At 38.9% G+C, this 15474-nt stretch overlaps 1 protein-coding gene across 1 annotated transcript; it reads right to left on the reverse strand.

Annotated features, from left to right (window-relative positions):
• Positions 1 to 2569: 2569 nt before the first annotated feature.
• anxa5b (annexin A5b) lies at positions 2570 to 14305 on the reverse strand. The gene is made up of 13 exons (XM_034688346.1): positions 14015 to 14305; positions 13716 to 13760; positions 8617 to 8701; positions 8177 to 8271; positions 5852 to 5965; positions 5625 to 5715; positions 5334 to 5413; positions 5139 to 5189; positions 4354 to 4447; positions 4168 to 4263; positions 3995 to 4053; positions 3042 to 3164; positions 2570 to 2938 (listed from the first exon to the last, which is right to left on the reverse strand). Exons 2-13 carry the CDS (start codon positions 13716 to 13718, stop codon positions 2876 to 2878), a joined length of 954 nt encoding a protein of 317 aa, XP_034544237.1. The 5' UTR covers positions 13719 to 13760; positions 14015 to 14305; the 3' UTR covers positions 2570 to 2875.
• Between the last annotated feature and the right edge of the window lie 1169 nt (positions 14306 to 15474).

A 15474-nucleotide genomic window follows, 5' to 3' on the forward strand; every position in this document is an offset into this window, starting at 1 on the left:
AAAAAATAGAGTTGTAGAAAACAAAAATACTTCAGAGTATTAAGAGTAAGAACAAGAACAAAATCCTTAAATAGCCAAACGTTTTTTGACTACTTGAAAATAGTTTGTGAAATGTATTAATCTTCTAGGTCTGTGAATACTGATGCAATTTTTAAGCTGGAGGTGAAAAATGAATGAACATACTGTGTTGGCTCTACATAAATGTGAACACATCAACAGCTACATGGAGGATGGACTATCAGCAATATTTCCTGGTGACAAATTCAGACCAACTTCTACAAGATTAAGTTGAATTACAATCAGGAATTTAACACTCTCTGGACAATCTATTTACAAAGTAAGGCACTGTGGGTATTTATGGTCACAATGAAGAGTCTTTTTTTTCTTCTCGGTCACCTTGAACTTGAAGAGGAGGGGCTGGATATCAGGAGTGGGGAAAAAAAGTAAAACATCAAAACACGACTCAACGCTCCACTAAGTACTTCAGATGTGACCCACAAAGCCGAGCGGACACATGCCCACCCACAGACACCCAAAAACACGCAAGGCAGCTCAGTGGGTGGAGCTGGAGGTATTGTTCTTCCTGTGGCTCGAGGTGGCCTGACCCCCACACCCTGCTGATCAGACCGTGTTATTGGCTGCCTGTTTCTGTGACAACAATCAGCGGCAACTGCTTCTATGAAAACAATAAGAGAAAGTAACAAGAACCTGGGATGACCCCTCCTTTAGTCTGACACACACACACACACACACACACACACACACACACACACACACACACACACACACACACACACACACACGCACACGCACATGCACACGCACGTGCAGAGAAAAACATTTTGTGTTGAAACAATTTATTTTGTTGAAAATAGAGGAGTTAGAGCAGCAATTGACTTTAAAATCCAGGTGCATTTTGAGGTATTTTGCATTAATGAAGGCAATAAAGCAATGTCTGCTTCGTAAAAACATTTTTTGATCTGCTCTGCATTTTACCAAGTTTAACTGTTTGACTATAAGGTCAAATCTTAGACTACAGTGTAGCAGCACTCTTATTTATATTCTAGCTTAATTGCACTTATACTCAAGCTCATACTTACATTCTTCTATAAAGACTTTTACTCTTTTTTAAATTCCAACCTATGTGCTTAGGTGCTTACTCATTCATGTACTTTACACTCATTATTGTTGTACAATACATTTACCGATCCTTAGACATCTGCAGTAAGATGATTTTATCAGTCTGTGGTGGCACGTGTGTCATTCCATGCTGCAGTCTGCTGGGGAAGCAGTATAAATCTCAAGGATGCGAGGCGACTGGACAAACTAGTGAAAAAAGCTGGCACTGTGAATGGAACCAGATTGGACTCACTGGGGGCTGTGGTGGAGAGATGCACACAGAAGAAGGCCATTCAAAGGGAGGCCATTCTAAATTACACAGATCATCCACTTCACAACTTCTCTGTGGACCAGAGAAACAGCAGCAGAGGACGGCACATCTCTCTGCACTGCAGGACTGAGAGACACAGAAAATCATTCATCCCTGCAGCCATTAGGCTTCATAACTCTTTAGCCAATGGGAGATGAGCTGACAGAGACCTGAATTACTTGTTTTATGTGATTTTTATAATTATCTGCCAGACACCTGAATTTCTCCCTTGGCGGATGAATAAAGTACATTCTATCTATCTATCTATCTATCTATCTATCTATCTATCTATATATCTATCTATTCACACCTAAACCAGTTATCTTACATATCATTGCAAAATATAATCCATAAAAATATGATGTTTGCATGATGTTGGCATAAAGGGCTCAAAAAGTCAGTGAGAGATCCCTCACACACTTGATGATTTGACAGTGGGACAGTCCTAAGCCCTCACAGACTGAGCGGGACCCCGCCTCAAAGTCAGTGAGTGCTTGAGGGTGGACATTGAGAATGGGCCCCAGATTGTATCTGATGGGCTCCTTCTGGGCACTGGAGACCCCATCAGAACTAAGAACAGATTTAAAGGTGGTTTCTTCTCCAGAGCCACAGTGAAGTCCAAGAAGCACCGACCCCACCCAAACGCCATCACACCAACACAGTGCATTACCCCTCTCTCCTATTCCTCTCATTGTTATTGTGGAATATTCTATTTCTATAAGTGCAGTGTGTTTTCTATTTCGGTGCAATATATACAGTGTACCTTGAATGACTGTTTGCTATGTTAAGTGTGGTGCCTGAATGTGATGCACTTATGGATGAAGCATATTGCACTCTGTATAATGACAATGAACCTACCTAACCAAGTTAATAATTTGAATGCAGGACTCATATTTCAAGTACTACAACAGGTACTACCCCTACTGTTAAGTTTTAAAATGACTAAATGATCATTATCATCAGAACCTAGAAAATAAGATGTGATATGTTGTGAAAATGCATTCAAGGAATCCATTAACGCTGCTCTATCTCCCTCTGGTGGCACTAAGCGGTCATTGCATGTTGTGCGGTTACACGGGTAGTTGGTTGTGTTTCCTGCAGGGCAGGAGAGGTGCTGAGATAAAGTCAAGCCATGAGAAATTGTACTTCATCTGAAATGTTTATTATCGCATGTTTTGTTTCTGCCATGCAAAGTGCAAACAAAACAATTATGGTCTGATACTTAAGCATTGCATAATGTATAAATGAGATCATTAGAGTCATACTGGAGAAATTAGTCAGCCAAAAGCTGCAATGACGTGGAAATACAAAACATTAGCTACCTTTCAAAGACATTACTTGAAGTCATAGTTTAAAAAAAGCCTGATGAGACCATCTTTGTCAAACGAGAGTTTTAGAGAAGAGGCACTTCAGGTGTGGGTCCTGTTGTATTGCTAGTCACCCTGGTTACGCATCATCTCCGCCACAGAGCAACAGTAAAGCCTTTCGGTAGTCTCCGCCGGTATCTCCCTGTAACACAAGACACACACAGGTTCAAGATGGAGAAAAGGATGCATAGATGTATGGTTCCTGAAGTAAGTCCAAAAATTGCGTTATGTGTGTGTGTGTGTACCTTGATCATGGAATGCAGAGAGCATGCAAACAGCCTCCTGAACTCCTTTCTGACATCCATCAAGTCCACCTCGCAGCGAGTTGCCATCACTCTGATCAGGGTGTTGTCATCAGTTCCTGCACCCTGAAAAAAACACACAAACATGATGACTGTGCTAATTCAACTTCACCCTTCAACTTTACCGGGAGTTGTCTCCATGTCAATGATGCGCAGACAGGTTGTTACTCGGTCACTTAGAGTCCAATGCTGCAAGTGTAATTTTTAACTTTCACTTTCATTTATGGAGCAGTTGCATATTGTCACTTCGCCAGCTGTAGGACCCTAGAATGCACGAAAACGGTGTGTTCTAATTTCACTGCTCAAAGAAAAGTGGACGGTGAAAATCAGCGATTGAAAGAAGAATGAAGTGAACATTTTGAATTCCCTCACCCTCCAACCACCACAAGACCCATGTGCTTAATATGCCAGGAGACTATAGCTGTGATGAAGATTTCCAATTTTGAATTTTGAAGAGACATTTCCTCAAAATTCAGAGGTAAGAACTACAAAATAAATGCACTGAAATCATCATATCAAGCTGCAAGCAGGACTCTTTTACATTTACAGTAGTTCATATTTTTGTTGTTATTTTGAACGAAAAGGACATTTTGTTTTGAATATTACAGTATTATTGCATAAGGTTCTGACCGACATTAAGATTTAGAAAATCAAGACTCTCTTATTCTCATTGATTCACTAAAAATACTGGATTCACAACAGAACATTCAACATATTAACACACTAAAGACACTGAAAAGATTGTTTAATTCAAAGCCTCAACAGTGATGTAAGGCTGGTTTTCCTAGCAGGGCTGTATTCAATTTTTTTATTATAAAGTTGTATTATGACTACTTTGATTAAATGTAATTCCACTGACACTGGATTGCCCATTGCAGACATCCTTGATTTCTTACCTTCATTGCATAGTAAAGGGTCTCAGCAAAATAGACTGGAACACTCCTGGCACACTTCACTTTAAAAGACAGAAAAGACAGACAAGGATTCAAAATGTGTCATAAATAAACCTTCAGAGTCAAAAAACCACAAGAAGAGCTGGAATCAGAGTGGTTCTTGTGTTGTTGCATACCAACAGCGAGAAGCAGATCTCTCAGGCCTCCAGAGGTTTCCCTCTTGATGCTCTCCTCCATCTCGTACCCAGATATCTTCATGTAAACGTTAAATACTGAAACAAACACAAGTTCAGGATGAGTCAGGCTATCATGTTAAAAAATTGCAAAGAATTTTCTGCTGCTCTCTTTTTCTGAAGACAAACCTTCCCTGAGATGTTCTGCGCTCCGGTTTCCAAGGATGGTGACGAATGATTGTTCGTCAGTGCCGAACTTTTCCTCTCCGGCTTTGAAGAGGGCCTACGATTACAGAGACACACGGGTTCACATAGTTCATAGAAAATGGAAAACAAACACTCTAAAAGGGGCTCTGCAACTTTAAAAAGGGACTGTTTTAGGCTGAGGCAAAAAAGTAACTGAGTACATTTACAAATTTGTATTGTGCAAAAACCTTGTAATCCAGCTTTTTTTGCAAAAAGTTTGTATAAAATGAACAAAACAGGATTCAACTTGACCAGATGATACATTGAAATGCTGCTAACATGCAAATTAATAAAGAATCCCCCAATACTTGTGCATTATAACGGGTATACACTGTGGCAATTTCTACCTCCCTATATGATACTTTTATCCTTAATCAGAAAATGCCCAAAATGTTCCCAAATTACAAAGACAGCTGGCAAACAAGTTTACAAAACCAGAAATAGTTTAAACCATTAAATTAACTTTTTTTTTTTCTCGATCTCCCTGTGACCTTTTGAGGATATGTTACCCGCCCCCTCCACTAGATGGCATTACAACACCTTTACAAATGAACAATGCAAACTACAACGCCCACATCCAAAAACACACAAACAGACTTCAGAAGGCCAGAACTTAACTCCTCTCCATAAAAAAAACAACATGTGACAGTCACACGTTCCAAACAGAAACACAAGGACACCATTGATGGTGTGGAGCAGAAACATTGAATGATAAACTGCTGACTCACCTCAGCATCACTCGTAATTTTATCCTGCTGAATCCCCGACTGCCTGTTCGCCTGAGGAGAGACGAGAGATGGTGAGATAAGGAAAGAGAGGAGGGAAGGAGATGAGGAGAGAGGAGGGAGGAACAGAAAAGAGGGGAAGAGAAGAGAGAAGACAAGCAAGAAAAGATAAAGGAAAGGAGAGGAGAGGAGTTTTACCTGCAGCAGAATAACTAGAAGCCTCTTAAAGTGACCGGAGGTGTCACCTGCTACATCCTCCTCCAGGTTGTCATCATACTCTAAACAACACAAAACAAATATTCATATTTCACTGAGTTTTGTTCTTCATCAGGTCAAGTCATTTTCATCCAACATGTTGGATTGAAAACAATGTTTAAAGGTGACATTTTCCAAGTAATAAATAACACCAAACTCATTGTTCTGTTTTGTGTGTGTGTGCGTGTGTGTGCGTGCGTGCGTGCGTGCGTACGTGCGTGCGTGTGTGTTTACCCTTTCTGTAAGCAGCGATGATTTCCTTCACCTGCTGAGGTGTTCTTGAGGCGAGGATCTCCACCAAAACCTTCTCATCAGTTCCTGCCCCCTGCAGGTCAAATCAGGAATCATCCCATGAAAGATCATTTGAGTGTCCATCTTCTTGACAGATCAAATTTCTGAGTGTACATCAACTCTCCATTAATAATGCATAAGGTGGAGTACACCACAGCCACAGCACCTACCTTGATGGCATTGCGGAGAGATGTCACATCATAAGCCAGGGGTGGGGTCATCAGAGCCACGACCAGGGTCTCAAACTTGCCCCCCAGCTCTCCCTTCAGGTCCTTGATCAGATCCTGTCATGAAGGACACGATGTACTGAGTGGACACCCTGCATGCCTTACAGTGAAGGATTTTAATGCTTGTTGTATGTGGCAGGATTACTTTTACTGGTTTGTGTTATCTTGTCATGTCACATATTTAGATTTTCTGCTGATGATCTGTTCTGTACAAACTGTAATGGTTGGACCGTGTCAGATTGCAGCTTTGATGCTGTGACTGAGCCAACAAGCTTCAGAATGCCCATGCAGAAGGTGCTAAGTAGGCATGAGTTGAGTTTCTCTCTTAAGTTCTTTATAACTTCTTGTGCATTAATCTCCTGACAACAACATTAATGCTCTTGAAGATTTAATGTCTGGACCCTGTTAGCTTGTGGCTTAGCCCCTTGTTCAGATCAGCTTACCAGACCTTAAGAGAATTTGCTTAAGATCAAAACCACCCTCATGACTTGCTGGCAAAATGTCAGCTAGCTTGGCCTGACTTAGTGTAAACACTGAGAACAGAGGAAAGCAGCTAGCCTGACTCAATTAAGAGTGAACATCCTATCAGCATTTTTAAAGTACATTGTTCCTCTTGACAGAGCCAGGCTAGCTGTTTCCGCTTTTCCACGCATTAAACTAATCTATGTTGACTTGCTGCTAGCTGAGCCTCAGTAACTAGTTCTTTAAGTGTGCATGAAGCTAGTGCAGCTTCATGTTGTTTCATTACTAAAAGGAGGGTTTGGTTTCCTTTAGTTATAGGAAGAAAAAGAGTGAAGTGATGGTAACATATCAGATTTGTTTTTATCATATGAGCCAGTGAGAGCCCTCAGGTCTTCAGGTAGTGGACTTTTAATTGTACCAAAAGTAAGAACAAAGATTCACGGTGAGGCAGCTTTTTATTATCACGGACCATGCCTGTGGAACACCCTACCTGAAGATCTGAGGGCTGCACAGAGCAAACTCAAGAACAACCTTTTTAGTCTCGCTTTTAACTAAGTTTTATTTTTATAAAGTTTTATTTTTTTATTTATTTACTTATCAACTAGTTCAAATTTTTGTCTCTTTTATTTTTTTTTTTTAAGTATAGCCTCTTATTTTCCTTTTATGGTTTAATATTTTAGTGTTTTATCTTAGAAATGTATTTTATTTTGGTGACTTTAACTTCTTGTGTTGAGTTTTAACATCTTATTTTACCTCCAGTGTTTCCTCATTAAGATATCATGAGAACGTTTCTTCAGCAACTTATTTTTTATTGTTTTTTTATTTTAATTTCATTGTTTTTATTATTATTGTTGCATAAATTGTGTTCTTCACCTTAGGATTGTGGGTGGGTTTTGGGGTCAGGGCTGGGTTAGGATTAGGATGGGGGGGGTCTCTTTATTTTTAATTTTTTTTTGTACAGCCCTTTGTGTTACAATATCATTGTATGAAAAGCGCTTTATAAATAATGTCTGATTGATTGACATTTATAGAAGGATCATTGGTCAACTGGAAGAACTTAAGTAAGTTCAATTTTAACAGAACAACTTTTTGGTTTAATATATTTCAGTAATTCATATGAATATAGTTAGGTTATTTCCTGATTAGATGTTAACAGGAACTTCCTGTACTGAAGATTAAGTTCCTTAATTGTCCACTTCAGGCTGGCCCCGAAAGCCCAGGTGAGCCCATCAACATCCATGTTTAAATGTCCATTTCTAAAGCAGAAATAAACATGTTTATAGCCTTGTCCTAAAAAATGTTTGGTCTGAAAAGCCCACATCTTTATTTTGGGTGGGCAAATTGTAGCTGTTAGACTCCATGTCTTTTAGATGACTCAAAGTTAGTTTGAGTCATCATTTCCAATATGGTGACCATCATCGTCAAGCATCAAAACCTCGCTTCAGAAACCAATGGGTGGTGTCACTGAGACTGCGTCCATGTTTTACACAGCCTGTGGTTATAGCAAACTAAACTCTTCCCTACCAGGATGCATACTCAAGTAAATGTAATTCTAAATAACCCTATTCTTATAAACAAAACTGATCCTGTCACTACCTACGACTACAAATCAACATCCTTCTTGTATAGAGTAGTGGTATGCAGCCAGAGGGATAGCATTGAAGCCTATCTTCCATTGTGTCAGCTCAGACAGGTGTTAGTTTGTGCCACATGAGTTAATCTGAAGCATACTGAGGCCTTTGTGTGGTATGTCGGGGCCCTTGTCATATGTGATCATGTGTTTCACAGCTGTGAATGTGATCTAACCTTTCCAAACAGAGTTTTGTAGGCTTTGTCGATGTCCTGCCTCTGGGTGTTGCTGCGAGCCGTCAAGAGCTCCAAGATGGCGTCCTCATTGGTCCCTATAGCAACAAGCAGCATGATTACTCAACCAAGCAGGACGTGTTTGTTTAGCATGCTGTGTCTTTGGCACTGTTGATTATAATTTTTTTTTAACTCTGTAATTACAGCCCACAGTCGCAGAAAAGCAGACGAGTTTGCACACGGTGACTCAAGTTTCATCGTACCTCGTGGTTTTATGAGTCACTGTTGTCTGGGTGGAGCTCCACACAGACAACATGGGTTACTACAGTAACAGTTCAGCTCTCTCATTGGCCTTTTGGAGCCGTAGTACTCACAGAAATGCCTACAGCATATCACATTACACAGTGCTGACAGACAATGTGCAGACAAATGGAGCATCTTACCGAGCCCTTTCATGGCCTTGTACAGGAGCTCTGCATCTGAGGTGGCATTGAAGTTCAAACTGGGTTTCACGGTTCCTTTGCTGGCCTGCAAGATGGGAGCAAAAGAGAGAGGAGGGTGATTTTAGTATGCAATTACCAAGCATATATCTTTTTTTTTTTTTTTTTAAATGCTTTATTTGTAGTTTTTCATTTTACAAACAAGAACATTTGCCCTATACCCACACAACCACCCATATTACCCACCCGCCCTAAACCTAGAGACTAGTGTGACAAGAATGAAAAAATAAATAAATAAACAACATAAAAATAAAACAACAATAATAACAAATGTAAATACAGTAACAATAATAGCTAGTTCAAAACAAATCTGTGGTTTAACAAGCAAATACTTACATAATAAACATTGGAAACCAAAAACGAAAAATAATAATAAATAAATAAAACAACAAATTCTCCTTTACATCCATAGATGACCAAATGGCATGATATTTTTCAGGGCAGTTGGCTCAATTAAATCTCAGTTTTTCTAGTTGCAGCATGGACAGCATTTCTCCAATCCAGCTGTTGAATGAGGGAGGTTTATCAGATTTCCACTGTAGAAGAATGAGTTTTTGCGCTATTAATGAGGCAAAAGCTAAAGCCTTTGCTTGTACCTTTGGGATAGGGATCTCTGGAGGAGGGACCCCAAAGATGGAAATGTAAGGGTAGGGTGTTGTTTTTTTTTTTTGTGATCAAATCTTTACTTTATTTATATTTGTATGCAGGTTGTTACAAACAATTTATTGAAACATCATGCTTGTGCAATAAGTTGACCTCACACAAACAAGGGGAGAAGAGCAAAAACAAACCATAGTCAATATAATCAAACAATATTAATAAATGACAATAATAAGAAAAGTAAGCCCAAATGCTCATCCCACCCCCTACCCCCATTCCAGGCCACCATATATCAACATAATCAATGTAGAAGGGTTTTGAGTTTCGTAGAAAATCATTTGCCAAGTCTCTATATTTGCCTCTTTCGCTCCCGTGAACTCTGGCTGTTGAGAGTTCAAGGTACACAATATCTAAGTATGTTAGAACCCATACTCCAAATGAAAGTACATGCAGGGGTTTCCAGCATTTTTCAATTAGCCTTTTCACTGATGTGAGACCAGCTAGTATCACCTTTTTTTTAATTAATTGTTAAGCCTGTATTAGCAAGATCATTTAAAACAAGTGTAACTTGATCTCAAACATCTTAGATAGATTGGAGGCAACATATAAACAGAAATCTTTTTTAAATAAAATAGATATGAGTTCTTCATGCATCAGGAGCTCATACAGCTCTGACACAGAATTCATAATAGAACACCATGTAATACTTGTTAAACTACATAATACAATTAAAGGGTGTATATATAAAGGCTAACTGATATACAAAACACTGTATCTAATGTTTTATGTGCATGAACACTTTAAATACTTTCCCCCTCTTAGATGGGCTGAATGAACTTAATGACTTCCAGCTGCATGAAGCAGATGTGCACTCAAGCTTTCACATTATAACCACTTTGTCTTGTTTCATAAGACCATCCCACTTCATTCTTTAGCCTGTGTAGCCTCCGCCTGTGTCCATGTCTGATGTTTGTGAATTAATTTAGATATAATGGAGAAAATACAAATGAAAAAGCATGTCAGCGTGATTATAAGGATGTAACATTTTTAAAAACAGACTGGGGATCAATAACGATGAGAAGAATGCAGGATGAGGGAAATATTTAACCTGAGGATGTATTTCAGTAAAAAGTCTGCACTTATCTTAGCCGCTCCCTAAACTGTGACACATTAACAGAGACATAGCAAAGCGGTTGCTGCCTATTCAGCGAGAGAGATGTTTAAAGTGGAAAGCCACGGGAATGTCTCTGGAATTCTGACCCTGAAGTCTGGTGGAGAAGAAAAAAACTGGGCTGTCCAAAAACAAGACACCATTGACAACAAGGACTCTGTCTCTCTCTGGGAGAAGGAACGCCAACATGTCCACAAGTTTTTTTATAAACACACTCAACACCACATGCTAAACACAATCTAATCAGAGTGCAGATGGACGCTCGGAAGGGAAGATATTTAGACAACAACACAACACAATGCAGATCATGTCATCTGGAATGTTAGAGGCAGGTTTGTGATAAGTTTGGAGCGGGTTCAGACATGACCTGAGGCGAGGGGCTTCTGATGGAGGTATGTTGACCCACCATTTGTAAACAGAGGCTGTCACAGCTGCTATCTCTGCTTTAGAGTACAGACTGTGGCACCGCACAGATCTTATCCCTGCATTTATGACCATGGATACGCCATGTAATCAATACAGTTACAGCTCTGAGAGGAGCAGCCTCTATAATGCTGTCAAAAATGAGTTTAATTACTAACTGACTTGTTGATGATATCCAGACTTCAGAGATTTTATGTCTTTATGTTCTTGACCCGTTGAGGAACAAGGTAGACTCCATCTCATGTTATTTTTTTCAGTAACAAGACCAATACTGTGTCGTTCGTTACGTGTCAACATTTTTCCTCACTTCCCTTTAAATCTTACGATGCTCAAATCGAGGCATGAGCTACTTTTAGGACTTTTGAGGACCAAATGTTCACGCCTGCTATATTTTCAATCTGGGAATTCAAAGAGTTAAAAATAAATTAATTTAAATTATTTGAACCATGATAAATAAATAAATCACTCATGGGTAATACAATTATGATATCTTGTGTGAGGCCTTTTTGAAATGAATAACAAGTGTGTGCTTATTGACTCCAAAATGAAAAAGAAGCACGTGTCATTTTAAGAATGGACAAGGTAATAATATCTGACAGTTTAAAAGGGTTATTACTTCACTTCAAATATATCTGGAAGAAGGACAATCCCTCTTTTTTTTGAAGTTATATTTTTAGGGCTTTTTGCCTTTATTCCATAGGACAGCTGAAGAGAGACAGGAAATGTGGGGAGCAGAGAGTTGGGGAAGACATGCAGGAAATGGTCGACTGGCCAGGAATCGAACTGGCGACCGCTGCGATGAGAACTGTAGCCTCTGTACGTGGGGCGCTTAGACCGCAAGGCCACCGGCGCCCCAATCCCTCTTTTTTTTACCTATTTTTGGGGGGTTTCTGTTGATGATCTATGTACAAGTGGTGTTTTGGTAAGTTCCACCAGCACCCTGAGTGTTCCTTTCTAGTCTAACTTTGACTACACTATGGATAGTTTGGTCTATATTCACCATATAGTGTGTCTCTGATTATTAAGAATGTATATCCATGAAAATTCAATAAAAATATATAAAAAAACAACAACAATCCCTCAGCATAGGAAACATACCACAGTAGATGGATATCAGAGACTAAAGACTCTCACTGTAGAAATAGCAAGACGCTGGCTGCTTAAACAGCCATCCACCTTGTCTCAAAGGAACAGATATGTGCAACATGAAACATCCGACATTTAATTTCACTTTACTTCAAGAAAAATTACTCAACTACAAGAGAGTCATTCCTTAGGAGGGGTCCAATATATTCTGAAAGTGAAAGTGAATACATGTGTCCCATTCTTTGACTAAGACCTCTGTATGCATCTTTGAATCTAACTAACTGAGAGTAAAACATAAACAAACATGTCAGAGGAGGATAATAAAATCTTTAAATAGAAGTATTTATCATATGACAACAATTGACTCAGAATGAGTTTTTAGAACATTGTGTACAGAAACTCTGGGACAAACAGTACACCTTCTTTTGACTGCTAAAAGATGATACCTTCATTAACAACACTGAGAAAGACGTGGAGTAAATCCTGTAAATCCTCTTAGTGCTGCTTGGACTTCTGACGTCATAATTTCTGAAATTCTGTCCACAGCGCTGACTTGATCCTGTTACTTAAAACAGAGGACATCTCATAATGTCTCTTTCAAAAAGGTATAATAATGTTTTGTATTAAAAAAAAGAGGATTATTGCATTTGTTGGGGATTACTTTCAGCTGCAAATAAATACCAAAGTTATTAATTTTTCGTTAACAGTGTTTTGGATTGACTAATCATAAAGTACAGTTCCCACCATTCAATACAAGGGTGTGGCTCCTGGCTTCATATGTTGTTAATATTTCTTTTGGACAGCTTGGCAGCCTGTGACACAGAGGAATCCGCTCTATCAGGCACAGACACTTTCACTTGTTGACACAACTAACACATTTCTTGTTTAAGTCTTTTACTGCTTACACAAAAACTCAGGGGAAACTCAGCTGAGCACCAGTGTTTGTCTTTAATCTCACATCACTCCTGTATCTAAAGAAGGACGCATTAAAGCAGCTGATTCTGGAGAAAAGTTCATTTTATGGCCGTGCGATAAACTGATAATCCATTTTTTTATAACTCCACCCTGACAAAGAGGAAGAGAACTGATTCCCCTTTAAAAGAGGGAGGGACGTTTCAAACTCCAGACATGGAAAAGAGTGTGTATTAAACACAGACACACACACATGGAGGAGGAGAGACAGGACAGACCCACCCGTATGGAGCAGAGCCCGCATGAGTCATACACCAAACTTCCCTAAAACTTCCCCAAATGAAACCTCTGTTTCCACCATAAGTGCAAACACACACTTCTTTACAAACAAGATTCACTGGGAAGTCACATTTAAAAAGGTGACTATTGAACTGTTTGAATCTTAAAATCTGTTAGTATGTAACAAGCTAATCATTGACCTGCATGTTAAAGCTTGCTGAGCAAACAGTTTTCTTTATCCACAACAGATGTGTTTTATTACATCTGTAGAAAGTACAGACTTTTACAGCTTCATGCACTCAAACAGACTCTGGTGTTTTATCAACAGGAAACATACCAGTTCAACTGTGTCAACTTCAACTCACTCTCTTGCTACATTTGAAGTTATGTAATAGAAACATGTGGGCGGTGTCTCTAAGTTCAGAGGGTATTGTTTGTGACTCACACACACATTTGCATAAATAACGGACTTCATGGACAATTACTTCTTGAGCCATCTGTTCAATAGAGATGAACTTCTGTTTCTTTATGTTTACAGCTAAGAAGATGTTGGGAAATAAAAATGACTCACCATTCTGACAGTCTGGGAGGTTTCCTCAGGGATAAGAAAAAAAGTCTGGGGGAGATAAAAAAAAAAAAAAAGATTTAGACACAGTTTTATTCTAACATCTGCCAGAAGCTTCTTCCATCTACTTCCCATTCTGTGCCTGACTTTAAGTGCCCCCTGGTCTTGCTTTTAGCTGTAGCTGTCAAACTTCCCGCTAGCAGACCATGTCTCCCCTTTGTCCTCAGGTAGACCTCGTGCGTCCTCGCTCACCTTGCTGATGCAGGCTAACATCTTTTCTGGCACATCAACTAAATGAAACTTACCTTAGAGAAGCAGCTGTCAGATGGAGCTCTGTGAGCAGACCCGGCAGAGAGAGAAGAGAGGAAGAGAAGAAGGACGAGCAGCAGAAAACCCACTCGGAAATACTCTCCGGTGTGCGCGTAAGCGTTATGGGCGCGCGTGTTTCGGCCACACCCCGGTGCGCATGGTCTTTGTCTGGCACCAGCCCTACTCCTGAAGCATTCTGGTAAATGTAGTTTGAGTGTGTCATGAGGCTGCTTTGGCTTCAAACATGGCGTTAGTGTAAAGTGAACGTTTATTTGAGAATGTTTGTCTTATTTTTGAAGAGAGGAGGTTAAATAACGAATAGCCTACTCCCACAGGTGCACTGGAAAAAATGCCCCTCCAAAAAAAAGCAAAAAGCAAAATAATCTGCCAATAGAAGAAGTGAAAATTGGCTTAGTAAGATTTATTAAAATAAGACGTAATATATAGAAAACTGTGATCTTAAAATAAGCAGGGAAAACTTATTTTAAGCAATATTTTACCAGTATTTTAAAGCTTAGTGTCTCAGAATAAGCCAGGAATGCTAACAATTTGTATTTATTCAATTAAAAAAAAGATTTTTGCACTAATAAATTGTATGTCAACTTGATCATTTTGAGTTGCATTATAGCAGCACTTCATTAGATTTAAGACCATCTTGTACTTGAAATAAGATTACAAAGTTTAATTTGAGCATTTTGAGATGTAATGTCTTCTCAAAGTGAGCTGGATATACTCATATTCAGTCGTGTTGTTTTTTAAGAGAAGCCAGCTATGCTCAAAAGTAGGTGTTTCATTCTGTGCATGTAGTTTGAGGATATATATTTTTATCTGATTTAGAGGAAACAGTGACTGAAAACTGTAACCCACCCTTAAAAAAACAACTTTTCTTTCTTTCTTTCTTTCTTTCTTTCTTTCTTTCTTTCTTTCTTTGATCAGTGGAGCTGTTTTCTGGTAGATTCTCCAATAAAATGCATTTACTTAAATCAAGTTAAGTATTTGTCTTCAAGATTATTCGTCTTCTACAAATAAGATCTCAGCTTGAAAAATGTATAAAATGTAAAATAAACCATGTTTCTTCTAAATTACAACTCAAACAAGATCATTTTAAGATTGTTTGGCTTAACAAGATATTTTGAGAAATTATGTGATGTGTTGACTGTTAAACTTGCTCAAATCTCAAAGTCCTGCCTTAGAGTCATTGTTTGGTTCACCTATTCTGGGTAACACAACATGGTGAACATTGTGCACGAGACTCGCTCCCTCCAGAGACACCTAGAACTCATAGAACACAACAGTTTTTATTTTCAGGTGATTATAATTAAAACATTGATCATAGCTCTTTATTCTGGAAAATTCATATGAGAAGATATTGACTTAAGAGAATGCAAAGATGATTTTTGCTAATCAGTATATGTGGCAGTTCAAAAGGGGAATTATGGAAATGAAACAAGGACAA

This window comes from Notolabrus celidotus, chromosome 7 (assembly GCF_009762535.1).
Source record: "Notolabrus celidotus isolate fNotCel1 chromosome 7, fNotCel1.pri, whole genome shotgun sequence".
NCBI classification, from domain to species: Eukaryota; Metazoa; Chordata; class Actinopteri; order Labriformes; family Labridae; genus Notolabrus; species Notolabrus celidotus.

Coding starts and splice junctions, on each gene's coding strand:
- anxa5b (XM_034688346.1), bottom strand. Junction 4,054..4,167: donor AGATCTGCTTCTCGCTGTTG/GTATGCAACAAC, acceptor TGTCTTTTAAAG/TGAAGTGTGCCAGGAGTGTT. Junction 3,165..3,994: donor CCCTTTACTATGCAATGAAG/GTAAGAAATCAA, acceptor TGTTTTTTTCAG/GGTGCAGGAACTGATGACAA.